At 50.3% G+C, this 27,033-nt stretch overlaps 1 protein-coding gene across 6 annotated transcripts in view; it reads right to left on the bottom strand.

Annotated features, from left to right (window-relative positions):
• The window catches only part of ADCYAP1R1 (ADCYAP receptor type I), a 119,653-nt gene that overhangs the window by 10,197 nt on the left and 82,423 nt on the right, over positions 1-27,033 (bottom strand). For 2 of the 6 annotated variants that reach the window (XM_042248616.1, XM_027968637.3), the window contains exons 4-14: positions 22,524-22,631; positions 20,428-20,448; positions 19,158-19,199; positions 16,596-16,705; positions 15,858-15,955; positions 15,265-15,397; positions 14,232-14,385; positions 13,741-13,801; positions 13,105-13,174; positions 8,771-8,862; positions 1,216-1,299 (exon numbers count right to left, since the gene is read on the bottom strand). In XM_042248616.1, coding sequence (XP_042104550.1) covers positions 1,216-1,299; positions 8,771-8,862; positions 13,105-13,174; positions 13,741-13,801; positions 14,232-14,385; positions 15,265-15,397; positions 15,858-15,955; positions 16,596-16,705; positions 19,158-19,199; positions 20,428-20,448; positions 22,524-22,631 — 973 coding nt within the window. Of the gene's footprint in view, positions 1-1,215; positions 1,300-2,391; positions 2,654-8,770; positions 8,863-13,104; positions 13,175-13,740; positions 13,802-14,231; positions 14,386-15,264; positions 15,398-15,857; positions 15,956-16,595; positions 16,706-19,157; positions 19,200-20,427; positions 20,449-22,523; positions 22,632-27,033 lie in introns of those variants that run through there. The other 4 variants (XM_042248617.2, XM_042248620.2, XM_042248618.2 and 1 more) reach the window with 4 other exon arrangements.

Raw genomic sequence — 27,033 nt, forward strand, 5'->3', positions numbered from 1 at the left:
TGCCATCTGAGCCACCAGGAAAGCCCTAGAAATCAAAAGGCCAACCCTCTCCAGCATTTGTGGTGGCAGAGGACGGGACGGGTTCAGTATGTGAGAAACACAAGCCTTCGAGCACTTCCCAGCCCCTAGCATACCAGAGTGCAACCCAAGGGCCCTGCCCTCCCTCCCCCGCAGCCCTGCGATGGCCCAGAAAGAACGAGGGACTCCTGCCAGGGACCCAGGCATCCAAGTGACTCCTGACAGACGCAGCAGTGGAAGTGGACGAGGAAGGCACTGGGTCTCAGAGTTCGGGGACTGCTGTCCCTCAGAGCGGGGACCAGAGGCCTTGGAAGGGGGACATAAGGTTTGAACCTTAGAACCCCTCCTTGGGGAGTCACAGAATCACGCTATGATCTGATTAAGCCAGAGAGACAGTGACACAAGCCTTTAGACTCTGTCCTCCTGCCCCAAGAAGGCATCGATGGGCAGAAGGGGCCTAAAGAAACACAAAGGAGAGCTTCCTACAACCAGAGATGCCCAAATGACAGTGGGATCCCCCACTTAGAGGGCTTTTCAAACAGGGGCTGGAGCTCCAGCTAGAGATGCCTCAGAGTCTAGTGCTTAGGACTCCCTGGGGGTTCAATTCCTCGCCCTGCCAACCTCCGGCCTTGAGTGAGTCATTTCACCTCTCTGTGCTTCAGTTTCCCCACCTGTAAATAGAGGATAATACAAGTACCCATCTCAAAGGCTTGTGTGGGAGTACGTCACTCTGCAGGTGACGTGTGAGTGAGGCACCTGGGTGAGGGTCCCGCCCCCTGCAGGGGGACCGTCTAAGTGAGTTCAAGCTCAAGGCTCTTAAAAATCATCTGACAGCTGCAAAGGCTGAAACCTAGAGAAGTGGGGTGTTGGGGGAAGACCACACGTCGAAGCAGCATCGGCAGAGGCTTCCAAGCTGCTTCCTCCTCAGAACCAGCTGCACCACGGCTGCTCCCACGACGTCCATAGCCCCATCCCTACCACCTCCCCTCATACCGCAGGCCACAGGGTTGCAGAGAACTCACAAGACGCACAGATGTCAACATGCAACAGCCGGGCAAGGGCTCAGGGCTGGAGGCACAGGCTCACTCCCCGCTCTCCTCCAGCCTGGGCAGACGGGAGCTCCAGGTGGAGGCGGCAGCAGCATGCGTCCCCCTCCCATCCAACACACCCGGCCACAGCCACGCCACGCACACTTACAGAGTAATGGTGGACAGTTCTGACATCTTGCAAGAGTGCTGCTGAGCCCGCTGTGGCTTGCAGTAGCATTTCTGCACGCAGCTGCTGGGTGTGACAAGATCAGCATTTCTGTCAGCTGGGGGCATTGGGCCACGAGAAACTGAGGTGGGAACTTAGAGCGGCACGGCTCACAGGGAGGGTAGAGCGGCTCAGGGTGTAGAGACGAGCGGGGGCATCACATGGAGGAAGCTGAGGGCCGAGATGCGGTCAGCTCTGGACATGGAAACACACACACCCCCTACATATACACGTGTGCACACAGACACACAGGCATACGTGAGCACTCACACTGGGAAACCAAAAGGTGGCGGTGGGGTTCATGGGAGAGCGTGTGTGTTTAGAAGTGGGGCCTGGCTGGGTCTCAACACGGGACCAGGAGCTGTCTCCGGAGTTAGCTCCAGGCTTGGGGCATGGCCTTGCCAGAGATCCCAAGGCAAGAGGGGCAGCTGGAAACACCTAAAATCAGGCCAGCTGTGGGCTTGCTTGTGAAAGCCAACTGGAACATCCACTGGTCATCCCCTGACCCTCTCCCTCCTCTGCCTGCGCCTTCCTCTGACCGAACCTTGAGCACCTCGGCATGGGCCTAAGCGGAGAAGAGGTAGGATGGGTGGACCGGATGCGGATGATAGACACTACACACCCACCAGGCAAGCTGAAATGAGATGAAAAATCCACTTTCTGAGTGGACTGAGTCACACTGCAGCAGCTCAACAGCCACGGGTGGTGGTGGTTCCCAGACTGGAGGCCCTGCACCACTGCTGAGGCTCCACTGCACAGTGCTGCCCAGACTGGAGGCCCTGCACCACTGCTGAGGCTCCACTGCACAGCGCTGCCCAGACTGGAGGCCCTGCACCACTGCTGAGGCTCCACTGCACAGCGCTGCCCAGACTGGAGGCCCTGCACCACTGCTGAGGCTCCACTGCACAGCGCTGCCTAGACTTCTCCATAGAAGTTCAACAGGCAGGGACTGAGGGCTGAGGGGACACCCTTCGGGCTCTGCTCCACTGACTGCAGAAATAAGCCACCTTAAGGAGCCATCCACACCTGGGTCCAGGATGCCTGTTCAGCTCTACCTGCCCCTGGGGGAGACACAGAGCTCTGTCTCCTCAGAGAGGCTCAACTTCCATCTCTTCTAGCCCCTCTCAGTCCTGCTTACCCTTGGGCTGGCACTACCCATTTTTTTCCCCATCCCTGACAAACATCTAAGAGATGGAGTAAGAGCTGTGCCGTCTTGTCAGACTGCAAAGGAGAGGCCCATTCCACACACCTTGTTAGGCACCGTGAACCAGAGCTGCTGGTGAACCGAGAGACCTGCGGGGGTCTGATGCAGATGAGAATGGATACGCCCAAAGAGCCCAGACCTTCGGCATTCATGGATCCGGAATGTGTGATCCCAGCTCTGTAAGAGTAAGTCTGAAGGTCCCTGACATGTACTGACATATCATTTAGCTGAGGTAGACAGCTGAATCACACACACCATAGCTGGGGCAAGCTGAGGTCCACCCAGCATCCTTGCCTCAGTCAGGTGTGTGGTTCTCCTTTAATTAACAACATCTTTCACTTCATGCCAGTGGGTGCTACTAGATTCTTCTACAGATGAGGGATGGTATGAGGCTCTGCTACCCAGACGAAGCATCAGTACCACCTGAGAACGTCTTAGAAATGCAGAAATTCAGAGTTTCAGACCTACTGCCTCAGAATCTGCATTTCAACAACATCCCTAGGTGATCCGCCTGCAAATCAAAGTTTCAGAACACTGTTGAGAGGAAGTCATGTATCTGAGAAGTTTCTTCATGTGCCTCAATGAATATCAAAGGTCTTTTTCGTGTACAAAGAGACAGATGGACACATAAGTATGTTTTTCTCAATAATTAAGAGTTTAATTGGATATTCAGAAATGGAAGCCATTCTAGTCTTCAAATTTATTCTCTACCTTGCCCAGGTTGAAAGATTGACTACTCTCTCCTAAGGCAAGTGGCCTCACCCCTCAACCGTGGTCTGGGTGAGCCACAAAAATCAGAGTCAGGGAGCCTGAGAGCCCAAACCTCACAGGTCACTTCATACACACCAGGCTTAAACTCTCACCCCGAACTCTAAAGCTTTAGCTGTTCTCCTCCAAGACCTCTTCTCCTCCAGTTTCCAAGTTGTCCCTATTCTTTCTGAGCCCTGGATACAGTAAACACAGGCCCTTCTGATTTCTCTAAATACTACTAAGGGCCATTTAGCAACAAGTAAGCTGGGAAATCACACCCCAGTAAAGATGTGTGTCTCTACGGGGGAGGCAGGGAGGGTGGATCAAAAGTTGCACCTGATGCCTGGGAGGGCTCCCGGGAGAAGGGATAAAGTTAAAGGACCTTCTTCCCAAATACCCTCCTTCCCCCAAACCTCCAGTGACTGTTCAAAGGATCCAATGAAAAGAAACCAAAAGGAAAGAGGGTGGCAGAAAAGCCAGAGACAGGCACGAGAAAAATGTCCAAATCGCCAAAAAGTCACTACAATTAGTGGGGAAAAAAAAGAAACGAAATTCAGTCAAGAGGAAGAGATTAACCCGCGTGGGCTGATCAGCTCCATTCTGATTTGGATCCAAGGGGATAAGCAACTCAGACAAGGATACTGGGTGGAAGCTGCGTGGAGAGCAGCATCGTCGGCCTAAATCAGAGGCAGCAGACCCTTACAGCGGGTGCAGGAGTGACACCCACATCTGGGAGTCAGGGAGCTCCCAGGCCGGGTTCTGCCACAGCTTTGCTGGATGTCTGCAGGAAGGTCAAACACTGTCATCTATAACTCAGGGACGCAGCACATGGGTTCTTCAGACCTTGCTTTGGTCTCAAGCTAAATAAAGCCCACGCGTGTTATAGTGCCTTTTGTATGTAAGGCTGCCTGGACTGTAGCCCCTAGATATTAGACAGAGACCCCTGCAGGGGAACCTTTTGTAGGCAGGATCCTTGTCTATCTCACCCTGATCCTACTGATCAGCATAACGCTAGACACATAGCAGACCCACAGAATGTCGTGACCTGAATTGAACACTCCCCATAGGGTCCCTCCGGCTGCTAAGATGCTGTGCCCCGTCAAAGCCTGGCCCAGTCCCCAGAGAAGCACTCCCCACCACACTGGCACTCCAATCAGAAGCCCAGCTAAACAGATCTTGGAGTTTCCCTGCCCTCCCTCGCTACCCACCACCACTGAGGACCTGCCAGCCCCCTGTGCCTCGTGCCTAACCTGTGGCTTGGGGACCTGAGTCCAAGGTTTTGTTTGGCCACTGACTTGCTGATCTTAGGTGTTGCCACTTTCCTTCTCTGGACCTCAGTTTCTCCACCTGCAAAATGTGGGCAACCATTCCCTATTGACAATCCCTAACAGGAGTTGTTAGGATAGGGTACTCCTAGACAGAAGATGGGGAGAGCGTGTTTTGGAAGGAGAACACAGAGCCCCATGTGAGCCTCAGGCTGTGGGCTGAGCTCCTGGACTAAGAGCTTCCTGGCTGTACTTCTGCCTAGACAGGGAAGAGTCTGTCTTCAGAGGCGAATGTTGTCTCTCCGACACTGGGTAGGTCACAGCCCTGCTGAGCTATGTACTACATCACAGTGTCTGTTCTCTTTCCTTTACCCCATGGGGCCATGGAGATCTGCTCTGTGGGGTCCCTGAGGGGAATAAAGACGAAGTTTCCCTCCCTGACCCAGACTCAAGAGGCTGCTCCAATGCCCATCTTGCAACAGGAAGACCGCTGGGAATAAAGCCAGCTCCCTGCAGAGACAGGCCTGAGATGCTCTCAGCACAGAAACCTCACCCTCCTTTTTCTAAGCCAGTCAGCTTCTCACAGAGGTAAACTCTGGTCCCAAGAAAAGGAAGGTTAGCCCTGACCCCAGGATGGGACTGAGCCCTAACCCCTGGCTTCAAACAGCGTTGAGCCTAAGCACAGGCTTAACCAGGACTCAGGCCCACACTCCATGCCTGGCCACTGCCCAAGTTCTGAGCCCAGCCACTCCTTCTCCCAGCAGCCAGTGAGAGCGGAGGTGGCTCAGGGCTGCTGGCCCTGCAGGAACCCCAGCCCTCAACAGGTCCTTTGATTGGGTCTGGAGCACCATCTTGGTCTACAGAGGAGGGCAAACCTCATCATCTGAGCCGCTGGAACAAACCTACAGGAAAAGGAGTGAGTGCTGGTCTGTGGGCACAGGCAGGAGGTCCTCTCAGGCTCTCCTGGGGACTCCCAGGCTTAAATTTGTTCTGGGAACAGAGGGAAAAACCAAAAAATTGTTGTGGGCAGATCTGAAAGGATCTCAGCCCAACACAGAACTCTGCTGACCAAGGGGATTCAGACACAGCTCTGAAATCTCCCTCTCCCATCACATCCTGCCCCTTTTTGAATTCCCCCATTGTTCCCTCCTCTTCCCACCCAGCAGTAGACACCTCCCAGCTCAAAGCACTCCAGGTAGGGCAGTTGTGTACTAGGCTGGAACCCACTGCGGCCTTTTCTTCCAGGAAGCCTTGTTTAATATTATCATCTTGCCTGTAAATTCCTTGAGGGGAGGAATGATGGTGCAAGCAAGCTCGGAGTCAAGGGCCTGCCTGCCTGCACTGTAACTACGGCTTCATTCTTTCCCACTGGATTCATCCCACTTCACTGATAACTAGTTCCCTCAGATGTAAAATGGGGATTATATTTAATCCAGATTTGTTGGCATTAAATGAATGGCAAGTGTTTTTAAATGCTTGGCAGCACGGCTGCTTTGATTACCCCTTACATTCACCAATAGAGTCTCCTTGACCCTGGCAACACTCAAACATGTAGCTGCACTTAAAACTGATCCCCGTTGTCTTGTGTCAGCCCTCCCACCTGGCTTACAAACCACATCCTCCTGAGGTTTAATCTTTGGGGCTTGAGATGAGCTCAAGCTTAGATGTCTCTAAAAAAATTTAAAAGAATTTGCCGAGATTTCAAGGGGATTTTTGACACAATAAGAGCAAACCAACTATAGGCATACCCCTGAGATATTGTGAGTTCAGTTCAGACCACTGCAATGAAGAGAATATTGTAATAAAGTCACATCAATTTTGTGGCTTCCCAGTGCATATAAAGGTTATGTTTACATTATCCTATAGCCTGTTAAGTGTGCAATGGCAAAATGTCTAAGAAAATGTACATTCCTTAATTTAAAAACATCTTATTGCTAAAAAACACTAGTGATCTGAACCTCCCGTGAATCACAGCAGTAACAAAGATCACTGATCACCACAACAAATATAATTTTTTAAAAAAGCTTGAAATATTGTGAGCATTACCAAAATATAACACAGAGACACCAAGTAAGAAAATGCTATTGGAAAGATGGGGCCGACAGACTTGCTCAACACAGACCCAGGTTGCCAAAGGCCTTTAATCTGTAATAAAGGCAGTATCTGTGAAGCACAGTAAAGTGAGGCACAATAAAACGAGGTATGCTTGCAGCTGGTTCTTTAAGCACTTTTACTTAAATGTATAAACCCTGTGTTAATTATAGACAGTTCTGATCTATGCATTCGGAAGGTCTTATAGGACTCCACAGCTCCTAGTCTACAATACACCTTCAAATCCCTGCCCCCACACTTCCCTCCCTCTGCACTCTGGGTTTCTTGCAGCCTGGGGAAAGATGTCTAAGCTGGTAAAGAATGTTCTGGGGTCAGCAGAGTGTCCTTACTCAGGCTGCGGCTGAGTCCCTGTGTGTCCCTGCACAGACAGAGAGGAGGCCAGGGGGGTCCCAGGAGGACAAGTCCCAGGGACCTCAGAAGAAGAAATAGATCCTACTAGGAATCAAAGTGGCAGGGAGGCAGGGGGGGGTTGGGGGGGGAGCCAAGGTTGCTTAGAGCCCAAAGGAGAGAAGACGCTGACTTAGTTAGCTACCTGCCAGCTTCAGAGGACATTTGAGATAACTAACTGCTAATGCAGGAGCAAAACCACCCTCAAGTGGGAGAAACAAGCCAGATACAAGGATGTGGTCTCTGACGCTGGACAAGAAGGTAGGGGGAGCAGCAGGGCCCTGTTTTGTGGCTCCAGGAGACAAAGGCAGGAATGATCTTTCCAGGTCAGTTATCTGCAGAGAGCTGGCCCCTGCAGTCCCTCAGTGCAGGGGACTTTATATGGATGAACAATTTTATGTGCTATGTAACACGCACATATAAGCAAACGCTGGTAAATGTTCACAAAAACATGAAAAAATAAAAGACAATAAATGGATAGCCAGAAAAAGGAGAGGAGCAGTGGTCAGTGTAATCATCCTAAATGCAGGGAAAACAAGCGCCTGACCGAGCCAGGCCCTGCACTGATCCCCACTCCCAGGGAAGGGCTGCCACGGAAGAGGTGCCAGACTGCAGGGACCAAGGACAAGCTCCACCAACCCAGGGAAGTCTCAAGGAGGCTGAGAGAAGGATCCGGGGCTGGTTCCCAAGCATTCCTGCCTCTCCTTCTCTCCAGGAGAATGGCTGGGTGGGGGGACCCTCTGTTGGAGTCTCTCTGCTGTCCCACTTGTCCTCTGGGCAGCTATCAAGGTTCTGAACCCCAGGCTGGGGTCTCTGACAAAGTTCTTTCTAACCTGTTCTCTTCTCAAACTGAGGAAGCAACACAGAGGCTTCCACCTCACAGGTTGTTCTCAGTTTGTCCCTCTCTGGCCCCTCCAGCCAACCACAGGGGACCAAACTGCCTCCCCAGCATCAGAAGTTCCCCCACAGCCCATACACCAAGCTGGTCATGATTACAAGGCAAGAAGGGTGAGATGGAAGGTGCTTGGTCTGATTCAGCATAGGTGGAGGGCTAGGAGAGGGGTGGGACAGAGCTAGCAGGGATAAGCTATTAGGGACCTGGCTGCAGAGACACTGGGAAGAAACAAACCCAATGGCCGTGGAAGTGGAGAAACCCGACACTCAGTGGTAAGAGGTTGCCCCCGAACACCATTAACCCCAAACATGTTAGATGTCCCTCTGCCCAGGGAGGAGGGAGTTTCAGGAAGATGACCAGACCTAGAAGTAGAGTTGCCCCAACAGAAGGTGCAAAGAGAATTTCTCTTCCAGTACTCAGACCATGGAGACTGTCTCCCCGACTCACTCACTAGTGGGGACTGAGCAACTTGTACCCACTGGCCTGGGAATGGGGACTTCAGGCAACACTGTATCCAGCAGCAGTCATGAGCTCCCCTGAGAACCAAGATCCCCAAAAGAACTACAATTTCAATCCACCAAGACCCACCCTAACTACCTTAAGGAATCTGCCTTTTCCATCTTGATTTTCCTAGCAAGACACAGATCTGTCCATCTTTTTCTCTCTCGTTTCCATGTTGTCACTATGTGGATTGGGTGCTCCTGGGTTGGCTGAAGGATAGATGGGCAACTATATTTTCAAGTCACTTTAATCCAAAAGAAGTCCTGCCAATGCCCATGTAGGGCACCCAATTAGTGATGCCCAGGCCTTCTCCTCCTGTGTCCTGAGTGCAGGCCCCACCGAGCTGTTGGAATTTAACCATGGCATTCACCCAGTGGTACTTACAAGTAGATGCTGGACTCGTTGCCTCCCATGTCTGGAGACTGAAGTTTCTGCACAAGGATGACAATGATGCCAATGAACAGCACAAAGTTAACCTGAGGAGCAAAGAAACAGCAGTGAAAACGGTTCTGAGCAAAGACTTTCCACACCCCTGCCACTACGCTGGCTGTTACTCCCTCAACAAGGCCCTCTTCCCGTCAGTCAAGATCCCATCCAGACTTAAATGGCAGCATTGTAAGCACACGTAAGATGGCAGCACGGGAACACTCATTCCCTCCCCAGCCGCCCTCCATGTCGCTGAAGCCACAGGAGAGAGGGATAAAAAGAACCCCAGGAGAGTACTGAGAAATAGCAAGAGCTGTCATGCGTGAGCCGGAAAAGCGAGCAATTTCTGGAAAAGATGGAACAAACAGCGTCAGGGTGATGGAAAAACAGCCATGCAAAACAGAGAAGAGGCTATTGCAGAGGTGAGAGCTGTCCTCTGGAGAAACTCCAAGTTCAGAGTCACTGAATACGGAGAACCAGAATGGAGAGCAATAAGGATTATTAATTAAAGGACTGCCTTTGAATGGCAATAGCATTTACCTTCAGAGGTCAGGGACAAAAGCTCTCTAAACAAAGTAGGAAGCTGTGTGGATGGTGAGAAAGCAGGAGGGAGGGGAGTAAGTAAATAAAGACAAGGCAGGAGGGGAGTAAATAAATAGAGACAATGGGCTTCCCTGGTGGCTCAGATGGTAAGGAATGTGGGAGACCTGGGTTCCATCTCTGGGGTGGGAAGATCCCCTGGAGAAAGCAATGGCAACCCACTCCAGTATTCTTGCCTGGAAAATCCCCATGGACAGAAGAGGCTGGCCGGCTATAGTTCAAGGGATTGCGGAGAGTCGGACATGATTGAGAGACTAACACACACTTAACAATGGGGACCGCACAGCAACGCCTGGCTGAAGTGAAGCCGGGCTTAAGGAAACACTAACTTATTAAAAGATAAGTGAAAATAAAATAATGTAAATAATATAATATAAATAATAATAATTAATAATATAAATAATAATATAAAATAAAATAATTAAGCATTTAAATCAAAAGTTAGGGAAAGAGTACCATAAATTAAATTTCTACTTCCTTTAAAGAAGGAAGTTAAAGATAAAAATTCATTAAAGAAATATGAAAAAAGTAGATAATCAATGAATGTAAATTTTTTTGGTTTTGTTTTGCTTTCACAGATCAAGCAGAATGATAAAGGGCCTTCCTGGAGGGCAGTTTTTGTCAGTTTTGCCTTCTACTACATGCCCAGTGTCTAATCAGCACTTGGAATTTAGCACAGTCAATACTGTTAACTGCATACGTTAGTCCCTCCAAAAAGAGAAAATGCAATTAAACAAATTAAAGGATGAGAAAGAGGACAAGACAACAGATGTGTAGAGTATTTTGAATCATCACAAGGAAAAAGATCAGACATGGTAAAATATAAATTAATCAAGTCAAATCAAGATGTAGAAATCAGAACAGCACAATGACCTCAGGAAAAATTTAAAAATAATCAAAGATGTGTGTATTAAAAGGCACCAGCCCAGATCATTTGACCAGCCAGTTTCATAAGACCTTTAGGAAAGATGGAATTTATATGCTATATCATTATTTAAAAGCAAATAAAAAGAAAACCTCCCAAATTACCTATGAGGTGAACAAAACCCTGCTATACCCAGACAAGGGCAGAAACCATGCTCACACACATGATCAGGCACATGTCTAAAACCAGAGAACATACAAAGAACAATGCAAAAGCTATAAACTGAATATTAACACACGAAAAATTTAGCAATGCATTGAAAGGACAAACAGATCAGGGCAATAAAGGTTTTATGCCAAGAGGGGAAAAAAAAATCCAGTAACATTTGTTGTTGCTGTTTAGTCACTACGTCATGTCTGACTCTTTGCCATCCAACGGAGCCTGCCAGGCTCCTCTGTCCACGGAGTTTCCCAGACAAGAATACTGGAGTGGGTTGCCATTTCCTTCTCCAGGGGATCTTCCCAACCCAGGGACTGAACCCACATCTCCTGCACTGGCAGGCAGATTCTTTACCACTTAGCCATCAGGGAAGCCCAATATTTGTTACATTAACAGATTAAAACAATGAGCTATCTTTATCCCCATAAGACTGGTGAATAGTTCAGTAATCAAAACACCAATGAAAACATGAGAAATGAGCACTTTAATAGTCCACATGTGGAGGGCAATTTGATGTCCAAGAAAATATTAAATGTATATATCCTTTGTCCCAGAAATTCTACTCCTGGAGATATATTCTAAAGACACGTTCATACATACTCAAGGGTATGCACAAATATATCCACAGCAGCATTGTTCATCATGAAGATAAACTGGAATATTATCCATGTTCATCACTAAAGGGATGAGCAATTAATGTCTCCAAAACACAGTTGATAAAAGTTGACATCTATTCCTTATTTTAAAAACTACACAGTGAAACAAGTCAGAAATAGAAACTTTCCTAATTCAGTGAAGGGTAGCTGCCCAAAACTGTAGCAAACATCATCCTCAACAAAACCAAGGAATAAACAGTATACATACTGGAAATGAAGGAGAAAAATATTTTCATTTATAGGTTATATAATTTTCCATGAGAACCAACTGAAAAGGGATAAGAACCAATAAAAGAGCTTCAAAGGAAACCAAGAAAGGAAAAAAAATACACAAAAACTAGTAGGTTTCCTAAACACCAGCACAAATACACCCACTAGAAAATACAACAAAAGAATAATTCCTACATACGAGCCCAACCTGAAAGACACCATAAAGGTAAACTTATCAAGACAACTTAAAAACACTATACAGAATGACTCTGTGAGAAAGACTAAATAAATAGAGAATCATGCCATATTCTTGGAAAGGAAGACTTAGTGTTTTAAGAAAACCACTTATCCTCCAAATTTGCTCATAAATTCAGTGGCGTTCCTATAAAAAATTTCAACCAGTCTTTTTCCTTCAACTTAACACATGTGCAAGTCCATGTGAAAAAGTAAATGTACAAGAAAATTCTGAAGGGAAAAAATAATGAAAGAATATTAGCCACAGCAGATATCAAAGCATGCTGCCAGATTATGGTAACCAGCACTACGGGGTACTCGCCACAAGAATAGCTGAATAGATTAGTAACATGGAGCAGGAAGTCTGCAGCTAAACACAAGTAGACTTCATTGAGTGTTTATAATAAACTTCCATTTCTACATAATGGAGAAAGGATGACCTATTCAATAAAAATATTTAGAGGGTGGGATGTCTATCCATTGGGGGAAAAAAAAACAACTTGATAAGATTAGATATCATTTCAGATCAGAGAAATAAAATTTCAGATGGATTAAAGACATACATGGAATGAAAGTGGAAGTGTTAGTGACTCAGTTGTGTCCGACTCTGTGATCTCATGGACTGTAGTCCGCCAGGCTCCTCTGTCCGTGGAATTCTCCAGGCAAGAATACTGGAGTGGGTTGCTGTGCCCTCCTCCAGGGGATCTTCCCAAGCTAGGAATCGAACCCAGGTCTCCAGCATAGGCAGGCAGATTCTTTACCATCTGAGCCACCAGGGAAGCCCATCATACATGTAATAATCCAATTTATAAAATCGTTATAAACCAATTAAGATTACTTGTATATTCTCCGGTTGGGAAAGACTTCCAGAAACAAGAAATAAGCCTCAGAATTCATGATGAAAAGGCCTGGTGGTCTGACTGTATAAAACCATGCAATGTTGGCATTATATTTACAATATGTGTAACAAACGAAGCATTACTATCTATCAAACAGTAAGAAAGATAACAACTGGGCTAGAAAAAATGAGCAAAGAAATAAACAGACAGTAACCAGAAAAAAAGCAAATTGTCAATAAATGTGTCAAAAAAATTGCTTTGCTGCACAAGCAATGTGGAAAAATTAAAACAATGAGCTACATTATCTCCCACAAAGCTGTGCAAAAATTTAAATGATTGAAATTACAAGTGCAGACAATGATATGGGATACCCTTTTTGACCTGGCAATTCTACTTCTAGGGATTAATTCTAAAGAAATATTCACACATTCTCAAAACTATGCAGAGAACTCTTCATAATAGCATCTTCCATAATGAGGTAAAATGGAATATAGACAAATGCCCAACACTAGTGAAACAGCTAAATAACTTGCACATCCATGTGGCAGAACATAACACAGCCGTGAAAAAGGAGGTTGGTCTGTGTGGTGACCACTTTATTTCTCCTCTCCCGGACCTTTCAGCCCAGACCTCTCTCTCTCTCCTGCTTCTTGTCCCAAGCACACTCACCATTATGGAGCCAACTACAGGACCTTTGATCACCCACCACAGAGCCGTGTTGTCATTCATATCCCAGCAGCTGTAAGACAGACAGAAAAAAGAGAGATGATGCTTGGGAGCCAGGAGCCCTGCAAGACAATGGGGTGGCACTCCTTCCCCTGTGGCTCTGGAGCGGGGCTGGCTGGAAGGAGAGCTGATGGACTGTACCCCCAAGCCCAGTCCTGGTCCCAGCGCTTTGGCGCTCTCTTCTGCTCCACTGTCAAGGCAGCAATTGGAGCCAGGAGTCAGGGCACTGCTGGGCTCCTGGGCAAGGGCCACATTCCCCCTTGAGACCTCAGGTTCTTGGGGATGCTGTCTCAGCCTCGACGTTCCCCCCTCCTCCCTGAAAGGAGAGCAGTCACTCAGAGCTGAGCCCAGAAGCAGAGTAGGGCTCTGAAACCTTGTGCACTCCCTCACTGGGTCCCAGTTGAGATGAGGCAGGGTGTGTCCAGCCACAGCGGGTTCACGGCATAGTCAGTGCTCAGGGCTGGTGGTGTAGCCAGGCCCGGCGTCAGATAGTTTGTCTGAGACAGTCAACATGAAGTTCAGGGCGTTAACTGACAGCCTGCCTGGGGCTCCGGCCCTGGCTCTCGAGCATGTACTCACCCTGTGTCATCGAAGTAGAGCCTCAGCATAGCCCACACGGACACACACACAGTCGGTGTCCCTGGATACAAAGAAAACGAGCCCCATGATAATAGGAAAACTAATAGTCCCAGTATCCCCCTCAGACCTGGGGCTTCTAGGGGCCAATGGACCCCTCAGACATGGGGTTCTGGTCCATGGGGCATATCTCCTTCTCAGACCTGGTATCCTGGGGACCCTAACTGTCCCTCATACCCAGGCCTTCTGGGGGTCCATGTCTCCCTCAGACCCTGGGCTATCTTGCCTCGCTGAGCATATCCCCTCCCTCAGCCGGCAGGCTTTCTACAAGGAGAAGAGCAAGAAAGTATCCAAGATCCAGCAGTATGCCATAGCTGTGAGGCAGGGCAGCACCTCCCTAGCCTCCCTCCTCTGACTAATACTCCCGGATGGCGGGACGAAGGACATCCTGCTCATGGGGCCTGAACCTGTCCAGGCCACAGTCAGAGACCTACCCCAGCCAATGATGATGTACCAGTAGAAATATCTCCTCTCGGGGAAGAAGGTCTCCACCAGCAGGGTGAAGAGATACAGGCCCTCGATGAACAGCCAGAAGTAGTTGGATACGACGCAGTAGTGGAAGAAAACCATCACAGCCTTGCATTCCACCTACAGGGTGAGTGGGGAAGAGGAGGGAGGTGCAAGCCCCCAACAAACCTTGAAAATCCAGCCCAACAGGACCATAGGGAATCCTGAGGGCTCTTAGCTTAGGCATCTCCAGCTTAAACACCCCTTGGGTCTGAAAGACTCAACATTCCTGGATTCAGAGTCTAAAATTGCAGCAGTCTAAAATTGCAGCATCCTATGAGTCTGAATCAAAGTTGCCCATGGAGGCAGCTCTGCATATGTAAGAAAAGGATGGGGATGGGGTGGGGTCAGGGGGTGCACACAGAACCCTCTCTTCTCCCCAGGCTCACTCTCCCCCACTTTCTGCCCCTTCCCCAGCCCCCCACAGAAGAGGAGAATAAAGAGAACAAAGAGGAAGGAGCCTCCTTGGTACAATAAAGGGTTCAGATACCACATGGGTAAATGGGATACCCTTGCCCCATTGTCTCATAGACACCCGCCTCCAAGTGTGCCCTCTCAGGTCAAGGCGTTGTGCTCTGAGCTGTTCTCTTTTCTGCTTACTTCCAAAGCTATCAGAACTGGGTAGGTGGTATGGAGGGAACCCCAGTCAATCAGCCCCTTGGCTCCATCTTGGGCTAAAGCACCAGTGACCAGGCCAGTCCTCTCTCTGAGCCAAGTTCCCTCCTTAGTCAATGGGACTTGACATTTCCACCTGACCCGCCTCAACTGCTCTGCCAAGTATACCCACAGGCCAAGGAACAGGAAGTGATGTCAAGCCAGGGTCTCACCGGCTGCTAGTAACCTCATGGTCATTCCTGGGTTTCTGTGGTCACTGGGGCCAACATCTCAACCTGCAGGAAAACACCTGGACAGGGGGGCGTTGCAAGGAGGACCAATCGTGGCGGGGCTCAGCGCACTCACAGTGGAGACAAAGCAGTGATTGCTGTCCTGCTCAGCATAGAGGATCCAGTCTTTGATGAAGACGGAGATGGCCCTCAGCATAAACGACACGAACAGGTTCATGTGGATGAAGTTGCGGGTGCAGTGCAGCTTCCTACGCCCACGGGCGGGGAAGACAGATGCCTTGAAGTAAGGAGCCCCACAGCCTTCCACCCTCCACCCTGGGGTCCGCTTTGGGCTGACTCCACAGCTTTGTCTCAAGGGGGTCATCCACCTAGACCACGCCTTCTTCCCAGCTCTCTAAACCCGCACTCACTCCCAGGCTCCCACCTCCTGCCCCACTACTGGGGCCATACTGCTCCCTCCTGTGACTCTCTCCATCCAGACCAGGACGATAGTGTGAGGAGCATAGGTCTACTGCCCCTGGTCTGCCTTGCTGTGTGAGGCCCTGGACAAGTCAGCTGTCCTCTCTGGGGTCCTATCTCTTATTGTAGGTCTCTTTCAAGAGACGTCCAGGGCTGACATCCGGGGCAGGAGGCGGGGGTGGGAGGCACAGAGCCAGGGCTCTGTACTGGGGTGGGCTGCAGTCACTCGACGGCTGTCGGGAACCTCACCGGAAACGACACAGGATGACCATGGCGGTGGTGAGGGTGACGAGGGACGTGCTATAGCCGACTGTATACAGGGCCTTCACCGACAGGTAGTAGTAATCCTGGAGTGGAGCACAAGGCACAGGGCTCCATGTGGGGCCTGCCCCCAGCCCCCTTGGGAGGGCACCAAGCCTCCCAGGCCAGGCCTGCCCACCTCTGGGCATGCTACCCAGCTCCTCCTTCCCCTCTTCTCTAGTTGACCACATCTCCTCCCCCCCGCCATCAGTTCCTCCACCACCCCAAGCTCCCCAAGCCCGTTACCCCTGAGCCACCTCCTCCTTCTGTCCATCTGCACTGCGCAGAAGCTAAATGCTGGTAGAGTGCAGGAGCACTGACCAGCCAGAACAGAGCCAGCCTTTAGCCTGGAGGAGGATCCAGGGGGGCCCCTGCTGGGCCCTGCATTAACCCTACAATGGCTGGACCACAGAAAGGCAGGAATCTGGAAAAGCCACCCGGGAGGTGGTGGACACGTGGTGGGGGCCGGAAGAACTCAGGCAGCAAGACAGTTGTTTCTCGGACTAGAATGAGTGAGTCAAAGTCCTGCCCTGTGTGCATCTGGCCCCACGGCAGGCACCCGTGGATGCTGCCTGGGGACTCAAGTTTCTGCAGTTCCATCAGGAGTCGGGGCCCCTGGGGGACACAGGCTTCCACCTGCCTCCTTGGCCCCATCCCTCCACCTTCAGGAGGGCAGCAGATACTCACCTGGTCCCCAGTCTCATATTCATACTCCTCAAACCCACAGGCATCGAAATAATGCGGGAATGGCTCCGACCACCCATCCTCCGTGCAATTCCGGCTCACCACCCTCATGTCTGCAGCAAAACAAAAATGCGGTGAGGCACAGAAGTGATGGAAGAGGGGGTCTAAAATTCTTAATGGCCCATTACTCCTTAAGTAGCAATTCCTGGAAATCCACATGTCCATCTGAGAAGCATGGCAGCCGCAGGTTCATGAGATCTTCCAGTGTCCGAGTGAAAATAGTAATTGCTTAGCCCTTACACTAAGAACATGGGGTACAGGGGGGCCCAGGGAAAGCTGACCTCTAAACAAGGAGTGAGAGGATTGAGCCAGGATGAATCTAGCCTCTTTCCCTCTAGGAAAAGGCCTGAGCCCCTCCTGAAGGCCCTGGAAGAGCACAAGAATAACCTGGGATCACAAATGCAGATTCCTGGCCCAGGAATCACCTTGGGGGTGGTGTGGCAGGAGCTCTCGTCATATCTGGAGAAGCTCCAGGTGAGGCTTTCACCAGGAGTTCTGGGCCTTCCAGGAGCTTCCGTGGTGTCCAGGGGGTATGAGGCTTGCTTAATTAACAAGGACCAGACCTCCATTAACCTAGCATCAGATCTTATTAAGATACATATTCACATTTAAAAAAAAAAAAAGAAGACTTCTGCCTTTTCAAGTTTAGAAGTCTGTTTCCTATCACTAATGTACTTTAATTTTCTTCAGCTTGACTTTAAAGGCCATTTTGTAGACACCAGAGGAGGCAGGAGTCATTTGCTGTCTGCAGAGTGGAGTCCAGTCTGGTTTTCACCCTGCCTGGGGCCTTTTAGCCTTTAATGATTGCTCATTTTATCCTCTCTGCTTCTGACTGTCTAAGGGTGAACCATGATGTCTAGGGGAAGGGAAAAGGCAACAGCCCCCTTTGCCTCCAGCCCAGGCCCTGAGTGTGGCCCCAGACTGACCCCTGTTCCCCGACTGGCTTCCTGGGAGTTTACCTGGTGTGTTAGGACACCTGGGGGTGGCTCTTCCTTTCACAGGACTCAGGGGCCAGGAAATCATAAACAAAAGACATCTGTATAAAAGGGGCTCCAGCATCTATGCTGCTGGAAGAACCCCTGCTCAGAGGCCAAGGCCATCTCTGGGGAGCTCGGACAGGGACAAAGGCAGCAGCCAACACAGGAGACGCCAACACTTTTCCAACCTCGTGTCCTGCTGATTGAGTTGGAAGATCCAAGGCCAGTTATTTTCAACCAAGAGTCAGAAATGCACTTCCTGGGGCTTTGGGAAGCACCAGAGGGTGGGGGATCCTGCCATAAAGAGAGCTCTGCCCAGAGCAGGGAGACTGGTCTCTTACTGCAGCTCAGATCCTGAGTCGTATGTGACCCAGGACAAGGAGGACGTCTGGCAGGCCCAGGAGAGACGAGGTCACTTCTGTCCCACAGTTTGATGCCAAATGGTTTTTCCTTCCAGCAAATCTGTTTCAAGCTGCTATTGGCACCCTCCTTCCAAGTCCCTCTGAACGCTTCTTTCAGAAAGGCTGCACGTCCTAGGGGATCATGGCAGTGGCCAAGCCCTTGCCTTCCCTGGGCCTCCTCTCTGCTCTGCCCACATCAGGGTGTTGGGAAGAGGAAAGGGAAGCTGCACTGAAAAACATTTTTTTAAAAAAAGTATCCTGGAGATACAAGCCATTTCCTTTCTTTTATTTTCCTTCTTACCCTTTTCAAAATATAGTGTGGGCTCAGAAAAGTATAAACCTTTTTGTTTAGAACTATTCCATGAATCTGCTGGTCTATTGTTCTGATAGAAATCTCCGGAAGATGGAGTACTCTCCAGAATGCCAACACCCTGCAGTGGCTGCGCCTACTTCACTAGGCTGTTTTCCTCCAACAACTTCATAGAAGCACAGAATCTTAGGGCAGAGGTTCTCAAAGTGGGTGCCCTCCCTAGACGGGTCCATTAGCATCACCAGGGAGACTGGCCAAAATGCACATTCTCAGGCCCCACCCAGACTGCTCTATCAGAGACTCTTGGGGTGAGGTTCAGGAATCTGTTTTAACAAGCCCACTAGGTGACTGTTCTGGAGAAGGGAATGGCAACCCATTCTAATATTTCTGCCTGGAGAATCCCATGGACAGAAGAGCCTGGTGGGCTACAGTCCACGGGGTCACAAAGAGTCAGACAGGACTGAAGTGACTTAGCATGCAGGTGACCGTGATCACAAAGTATGAGAACCACTGGGCTACTTGTGGGAGCTCCAAGCTATCACAGGCCATTTAATCCAGGAGTTCGTTTACTGAGATCTGTCCTTCCCTGAAATTATATGCACGGTGTTCTGTCTGAGCACTTGCATGCAAATTTCCATGGAGAAAACCCACAACTTCATCAGAGAAGGAAAGTGAGCTACCAAAGATCACAGAGCCACAGAGGGCATAGCCCCGCCTGGAAGGGGGTCCCCAAGCTCACAGGTTAGCTCCCTGTGACCTCACATGTGAGACGTCCTCCCTCTAGCCAGCTCATGGTCAATTTTAGCTCATCCCTTACCTGAGAGATCCAAGGATTTACTGTCTGCAAAACCGAACTCTCCTGCAAAACAGACGTGGACATGAGTCAGGACACTTGACCATCAGCTTGCCAGAGCTATCCACTGCTTACTCTGCTCCCTGGAAGGTCCCTAGTCTAGAGAAGGGGGGCTAGGAGGAGGTGGGGTCAAGGCCAAGAGGAAGCATCGCACACAGCAGCCACACACACACTGTACCTTCCAGGGCCATCTCATTTGCTTTGTATTTCTATGATGCTAATGGTGGCTCATGACTCAGTTCTCTCCTCTGGATGACAGGGTATGGAAATGAGACATTGTCGGGAGGAGGGGAGGGCCTCTGGAGTGAGAGAGGACTGGAAGAGGGTGACTGGCCCTTTCTCTTTTTTGTCTTTCCTTGTTGTTTGTCTAACTCGTATAAAAGAGTGCATATATGTTCGTGTAAAACTCCTAATTTACCTCTACCTCCACCATCCTCTCTGATAATCATGTTTGCTTTCTATCTCTGAGTCTATTTCTGTTTTGTAAACAAGCTCATTAACTGGCTCTTTTCAGGAAAAAGGACATAGAATAGCAATATGGATCCTGCTCTCGGGTTTTTTGTTTGGTGTTCAACCCTCCATCTCAGCCCACAAACCGCTCCCATCAAAGGAACCCCAGAACTCTAAACATTTCCTCCTCAGATATATTTTTCTCTTTCCCAATTCTTCATTTCCACCTCCACCTTTTTTAGGCTGAATCCTCGGCCAGCAATGAACCCCCATCTCCCTCTACTTTTCCAAACTGTGTTTTCAAGGTCCAACTGACATGTCACCTCCTTCAGGAAGCCTTCCCTGACACCATCATTAGTTTGCCTGCATGTCAAACTAATTAGTTTGCCTTGTTAGGTCTCTTCTGCTCCAGAGTCTGCCGTACATTCCAACTCCGTGGCCCTGGGGATGTCAGTATCGGCATGGGCTCACACACACAGTCAGGCCTGTATGTGTACAGAAGCTCATGCCAAAGCACACAGGTGTCCTTGCTTGCTGCCCCTCTATAGGCGAGTCCCATCTTCCCAAACAAGCCCATGGGCACCCTGAGACCAGGGCTGCAACCTTCCATCTCCCTGTGTCTCCCCAGCTTCCAGAAGGCCAAGGGTGGAGGGGAGGGAAAGGAGGGATGAGCCCAGCCCCTGATGAACCTCTCAGTCCACCCCCACCCACTCCTAACAGTCAGCTGGGCTCCTGCTGGATGGACAGATGATCAGCAGTCTGTCCTCTCCAAGGTTCCTCTTACCGATGGTTTCCGTTTCCCAGACTGAAACAGAGCGAGAGAGAAAACACAGAGGTGAGCAAGGTTGGCTAAAGTCAATCTGCTCTCTGAGCCCTGCTGATGGTGCCCTCCTCCTTCCCACTCCTAGACTCTGAAGAGAAGTTGTGCTGAGGCCCCAGAGGCCTGAGAACTACAAGCTGGGATTCTACTGTTCTACTAGAGACTTCTACCAATCCTGCAAGAACAGGGCACAGTTACTGAGAAAGAGAGGCATTCCAAAGGAGGAGCGAGACGGTGTTCCTGCATCTCCAACAGTTGCAGAGCAGCAACTATTATAATGAGCATGAGACTCACCCCTGGGAACCAGGAAATAAAAGGAAAACTGCGGTTCTCAGCTTTCTAAGTGTTTAAGTCAAGTCTAACTTTGTGAATGGAGATGCTAAAAGGCCCTGCCTTAATGAACCATTAAGAGGCAGGTGTAAATAACACATTCATTGTGCAACTGCCAGAAGGAGGCATAGAATCTGAAAGAAAGCATATCTTAAGAAAATTTTATTTTAACTGCTGATTCATTTTACCTTTTCTGTGCGTGGTGGAAAAGTAGTCCTGCCACGGTACCTGACCCAGAGTAGCTGTCCTGTCAACTTTGAATAAATGACTGAATGAAAGGAGTACGTGAATGGAGGAAGTGATTAATTGGTTTCTATAGGAATGAATTAGAAATTGGGGCTGAATCACTGGGCTGCCACCCCGCTTGACGAGCCACCATTCACACTGTGCCTCTCCTTTCAGCACTTCCCGTTCTACTCTGGGTTGCATCCAGTCCTCATGCCACTGTCAGGATGGGAGAATTTAACTGCTGGACTGGCCTGGACTGAGATTCTGGAGGTAGGAGGTATGGCTAACGGGCCCCAACAGAAAGTCGGGGAGGCAAGATAGAGGCAGCACAGCTAGACCCTGCCTTCTCTAGTCCTGGGTGGGGAGCCAGAGGCGGGGCCGGGCATCCCCAACACACTGCCTCTATCCCCCTGCACCACCTCCTCCAAGCAGACTCCTCTGCAGGCAGAAACAAGGTTGCTGGACTTCAGGTGTGAAAAAAATTGCCTCTGCCTCTGACATGGGCTAGAGGACACTAGAGTGAAGCACAGCTTGGAGCCTCTCTGATTCTAGATGGACGCTGGCCGAGGCCTTAGGCACATGAGGGAGGAAGCTGAGGACCAGGTCTCAAGGGACTCATGCATGGCTACACAAGTGTCTCAGAGCCTCTAGCCCCTGTAAGAGCCCCTACCCTCCTTCCTTAAACCAAGGCCCCAGCCCAGGACTAGGTGGTCCATGCGTGGTTCTCAGTACATCATCTGCCTGGAGCCCAGTCTCTCCATCAGCCTCTACCCAGCCTAACTCAGCAACCCTCAGCTTGCCACCCTGCTTCCTGGGATACCCACAGAGTTGGGGCAGAAGGCCAGTCTGGCTCCAGGCCCCTCCCAGTGTCAATGTCCACTAAAAGCAGACACCAACCTTCTTTTGGGGTCCATGAGTCTCTGCCAAGGCAGAAATAGGCCTGGAGAGCCCATCAGACTCACATCCAAAGGAGAGATCCCTCGGAACCCTTTCCCCTCAGGCCCCTCCCCATGGAGAGCAGTCATCTGGCCTCTCTGTATGAGTGATCGTGGTGATAACATCAGCTCACACTTTCGGCTGACCATCAAGCTGCACCCAGTCCTGCTAAGGGACTTCCACCAGCATCTTCCACTTAAATTCTCCCAGTCACCATTCCACATTCCCATCTGATAGACTAGGAAATGGGGGGACAGAGGGGTGACTGCCCTGCTCAAGGTCCCCAGCTGGGTTACGCGATGGAGCCCACATCCGAGAGCCTAGCCTTGCCCCACCACGATGACGCACCTCTACAGGGCCTTGCCGTGTGTGAGGGGTGCTTCTGTGTCCCTTTGTGCACGGGGGTCCCTGATTTCATCTCACCAGCACAGAGCTCCGAAATGGGAACCACCTCCCTGCAGGGTGCCCCCGGTCTTTGGTGCTTGTCTCCCAGGAATGCCTGGGGTCTGACTTGGGGGAACAGGCTGGACCGAGTATAGCCTGAAGAGGCCCTGGGGGAAACCCACCTTGGTCTGGGTTGAAGATTCGGAAGAGTTCAGGGCAACTGACGAGGACCATCTCACCCACGTGGGCGGGCTTCCAACACGTGATGTTGTCCCACATCCCAGGGCACCCTGTGAGGATGAAAACCACGGTGAGAGGGCATCCATAGCCCCTCCCCACACACACTCACAGAGCACACACAGCACACACAGAGCATGCACACAGAGTATATACACACACAGCACACACACACAGAGCACACACACACAGAGCACACACACCGAGTGCGTACACACACAGAACACACACACACAGCACACAGCACACACACAGAGCATGCACACACACAGCACACACACACACACAGCACACACAGCACACACACAGAGTGTGTACACACAGAACACACACACACAGAGCACACACAGCACACACACACAGAGCACACACACAGAACATACACACAGAGTGCATACACACACAGAACATACACACACACAGAGCACACACAGCACACACAGAGCATGCACACACACAGCACACACAGAGCATACACACAGAGTATATACACACACAGCACACACGCACAGAGCACACACACACAGAGCACACACACTGACTGCATACACACACAGAACACACACACAGAGCACACACACACACACAGAGCATACACACAGAGTATATACACAACACACAGAGCACACACACTGAGTACACACACACACACAGAGCACACACAGCACACACACAGAGCATGCACACACAGCACACACACACAGAGCACACACACAGAGCACACACACCGAGTGCGTACACACACACACACAGAGCACACATAGCACACACACAGAGCATGCACACACACAGCACACACAGAGCATACACACAGAGTATATACACACACAGCACACACACACAGAGCACACACACACACAGAGCACACACACAGAGCACACACTGACTGCATACACACACAGAACACACACACACAGGGCACAAACACACACACAGAGCATACACACAGAGTATATACACACACAGCACACACACAGAGCACACACACTGAGTGGGTACACACACTCACACAGAGCACACATAGCACACACACAGAGCATGCACACACAGCACACACACACAGAGCACACACAGCACACAGCACACACACAGTGTGTACACACAGCACACACACACAGAGCACACACACAAACAGAGCATACACACAGAGTGCATACACACACAGAGCACACACACAGAGCACACACAGCACACACAGAGCACACACAGAGCACACTGGGCACACACAGAGCACACAGCACAGAGCACACACACACACGGAGCACACACACAGAATGCATACACACAATACACACACACGGAGCACACAACAGAATGCATACACACAACACACACACACAGCACACACAGAGCATACTCACAGAGTGTGTACACACACAGCACACACACAGCACACACACAGAGCACACACAGCACAGAGCACACACACAGAGCACACACACGGAGCACACACGGAGCACACACACGCGGAGCACACACACAGAATGCATACACACAGCACACACACAGCACACACAGAGCATACGCACAGAGTGCGTACACACACATAGCACACACACACAGCACACACACATACAGCACAGACACACACACAGCACACACACAACACACACACACAGAGCACACACGCAGCACACACACACACGAGCTCTTCCACATCCCCAGGCTCCACATCACTGTGAGGTCCAGCTTCAGATCGACCTCCTGGGTGGAGGAAGAGGCAGGAACTGGCTGGCCTGAGGATGCTCCACTGCCACCACTACCCCGTGCCCCGGCCACCCACTGACGTTCGGGACAGGCCTGGAGCGGAGAGATGGAGTGAAAATGAAGGAGGAACCAAAGGAGGAGCACAAACTGGTCAGATGAGGGTGGGGAGGAGGGCAGAGTCAGCCAGGCAGAGACCTACGCAGCCAAACCCCAGGACTATGAAAGGGCTCGGAGCACAGAGGGATGGGGGACAGGCACCACCATGGCGGGGACGCATGCCCAGATCAGGTGAGCACCAAGGGATGGAGAGGAGTAAGGACAAACTGAGAGCTATTTAGGAATCATTAAGACAGTGACTCACGGCATGTGAGCTGCCAGGAGGAAGAGGAGGTCAAGTGTGAAGACTAGATTTTCAGATTTGGGGCGCTCAGTATATCCTCCAACCCCTGTGCCCACCCTCCTCCCAGCCCCTACCAGCCTCCTGCTGTTGTTCTCTGCACTCCTTGTCACCCCATCCTCACCTCTCCTTCATGCTTCACCCCTCATCTGACTTCATCCCTCCTCTTCACTGAGAGGCCTCTTGACCTTACTGACCTCATCACCCTTACTTGACCTTACTGGCCCTCATCATGGGGCCCCACCTGACCGAATGCAGGGGCTCACATCTGCCCTGCCCTCAGCCCTTTGCTCCACTCATCTCAGACGATATCAACAGACTCAAAACTTTTCTTCCAAGGAGCAAGTAAAATTAAAAGACATTTGCTTCTTGAAAGAAAAGCTATGACAAACCTAGACAGCATATTAAAAAGCAGAGACATTACCGACAAAGGTCTGTATAGTCAAAGCTGTTTTTTCTAGTAGTCATATATGGATGTGAGAGACCATAAAGAAAGCTGAGTGCCAAAGAATTGATGCTTCTGAACTGTGGTGTTGGAGAAGACACTTGCGAGTCCCTTGGACTGCAAGGAGATCCAACCAGTCCATCCTAAAAGAAATCAGTCCTGAATATTCATTGGAAGAACTGATGCTGAAGCTGAAGCTCCAACACTTTGGCCACCTGATGTGAAGAACTGACTCATTAGAAAAGACCCTGATGCTGGGAAAGACTGAAGGCAGGAGGAGAAGGGGACAACAAAGGATGAGATGGTTGGATGGCATCACCAGCTCAATGGATGTGAGTTTGAGCAAGCTCCGGGAGTTGGTGATGGACAGGGAAGCCTGGCATGCTGCAGTCCATGGGGTTGCAAAGAGTCAGATACACCTCAATCAGTGAACTGAACTGAACTGAACCAGGCTCAAGGGCTTCCTGACAGAATTATACACACAGCTCCCAAGCCTGTCTCCTGTACAGCCTGAGGGCTGCCTCTCACAGCCAGGTGCCTGCTGGATAGCCCCACCTTGAAAGGCCCAAGCACCCAGCCTGTCTAAGACTCAACTGAGCATCTCCTACAAAACCTGATTTCCTGTCTCAGCCCCAGTTGGAATCCTGGAATCATTCTCATTTTGTCACCTTCTTCATGCTCCGTAGACAACAGGTCACCAAGTCCTGCTGTCTGACAGTCAAATAGTTGTGGAATCCATGCACGTCCACCTGGTCAAGGGCAGACCACTTTTCCCTGGGACCTTGGTTACAGCTTCCCCATTGGTCTTCTCACTCATCCCCACACACCTGTGACTGCGAGCTCTTCCAAAGACAGATGTGACCGGGTCACACAGCCACCACTATCAGTGAGCGCCAACCAGTGGCCCTATCACCTCAGCTCCTTAACATGGTCCCTGAAGCCTTGTCCTTGCTTTACACTCCAGCACAAGGGACATGGGCAAGGCCACGGGGTGAGAGGTCATCCAGGGAAAGGACACAACCTGAGAGGAGCAGGGAACTCCACGTGTTCCTGGTGGGCAGAGAAAGTGCATAGAGTGATAGAATCAGGACAGAGGGGCAAAGGCAGAGACAGGAGGCAGGATGTGGTGTGTCTGATGGCAGAGTGCAGACTTGCAGGAAAGGGACCTCACCTGGTTAGCCAGGCTCTAAAGCAGGACTTTGGAGGGCTCCTCTGCCAGGTACAAGACAGCCTGTGCCTGTTCCACCCCCAGGGCTGTGGGAAGGATTAATGAGTTCATACATGGAAAGTTGTCGGAAGAAAGGCGGACTCACTCAGTGCCTGGTCACCATTGTTATTACCACTAATCTCATTATTTCACTTAGGTATCCCTGAGAATCATACCCCTGAGACAGACCTAGGCAGAGAGATGAAATAAAGCCCAAGCAGGTGAAAAGGCCCGGTGGAGGGCCCCTGGGCAGTCACAGAGGAAGCCTGGCAGGCATTGGGCAGGGGTAGGGGTCTGGGGTGGGCCTCCTGAGCTCACAGCCACTCTGTTGGGGCCCACAGTTTGGGGTCATGTTTAGATCAGAAAGCGTCCAAAGTTGCATGTTGGGGCCCACAGTTTGGGGTCATGTTTAGATCAGAAAGCATCCAAAGTTACCATGTGCAAAAAACCCTATCTCTTAGAATTCAGACCTGGCTACTTTAGAATGGTTAGATAGCATCACTGACTCAATGGACATGAGTTTAAGCAAACCCCGGGAGACAGTGGAGGACAGAGGAGCTTGTCGTGCTGCAGTCCATGGGGTCACAAAGAGTCGGACGTGACTAAGCAACTGAACAACAACTTTAGAATTCACATGCAGTCACATTAACCCATAGTATCCTGCTTCCAGAATGACTGCATTTGGGAGCTAGAAGCATC

The sequence above is a fragment of the Ovis aries genome, chromosome 4, assembly GCF_016772045.2.
Source record: "Ovis aries strain OAR_USU_Benz2616 breed Rambouillet chromosome 4, ARS-UI_Ramb_v3.0, whole genome shotgun sequence".
Lineage (NCBI taxonomy): Eukaryota > Metazoa > Chordata > Mammalia > Artiodactyla > Bovidae > Ovis > Ovis aries.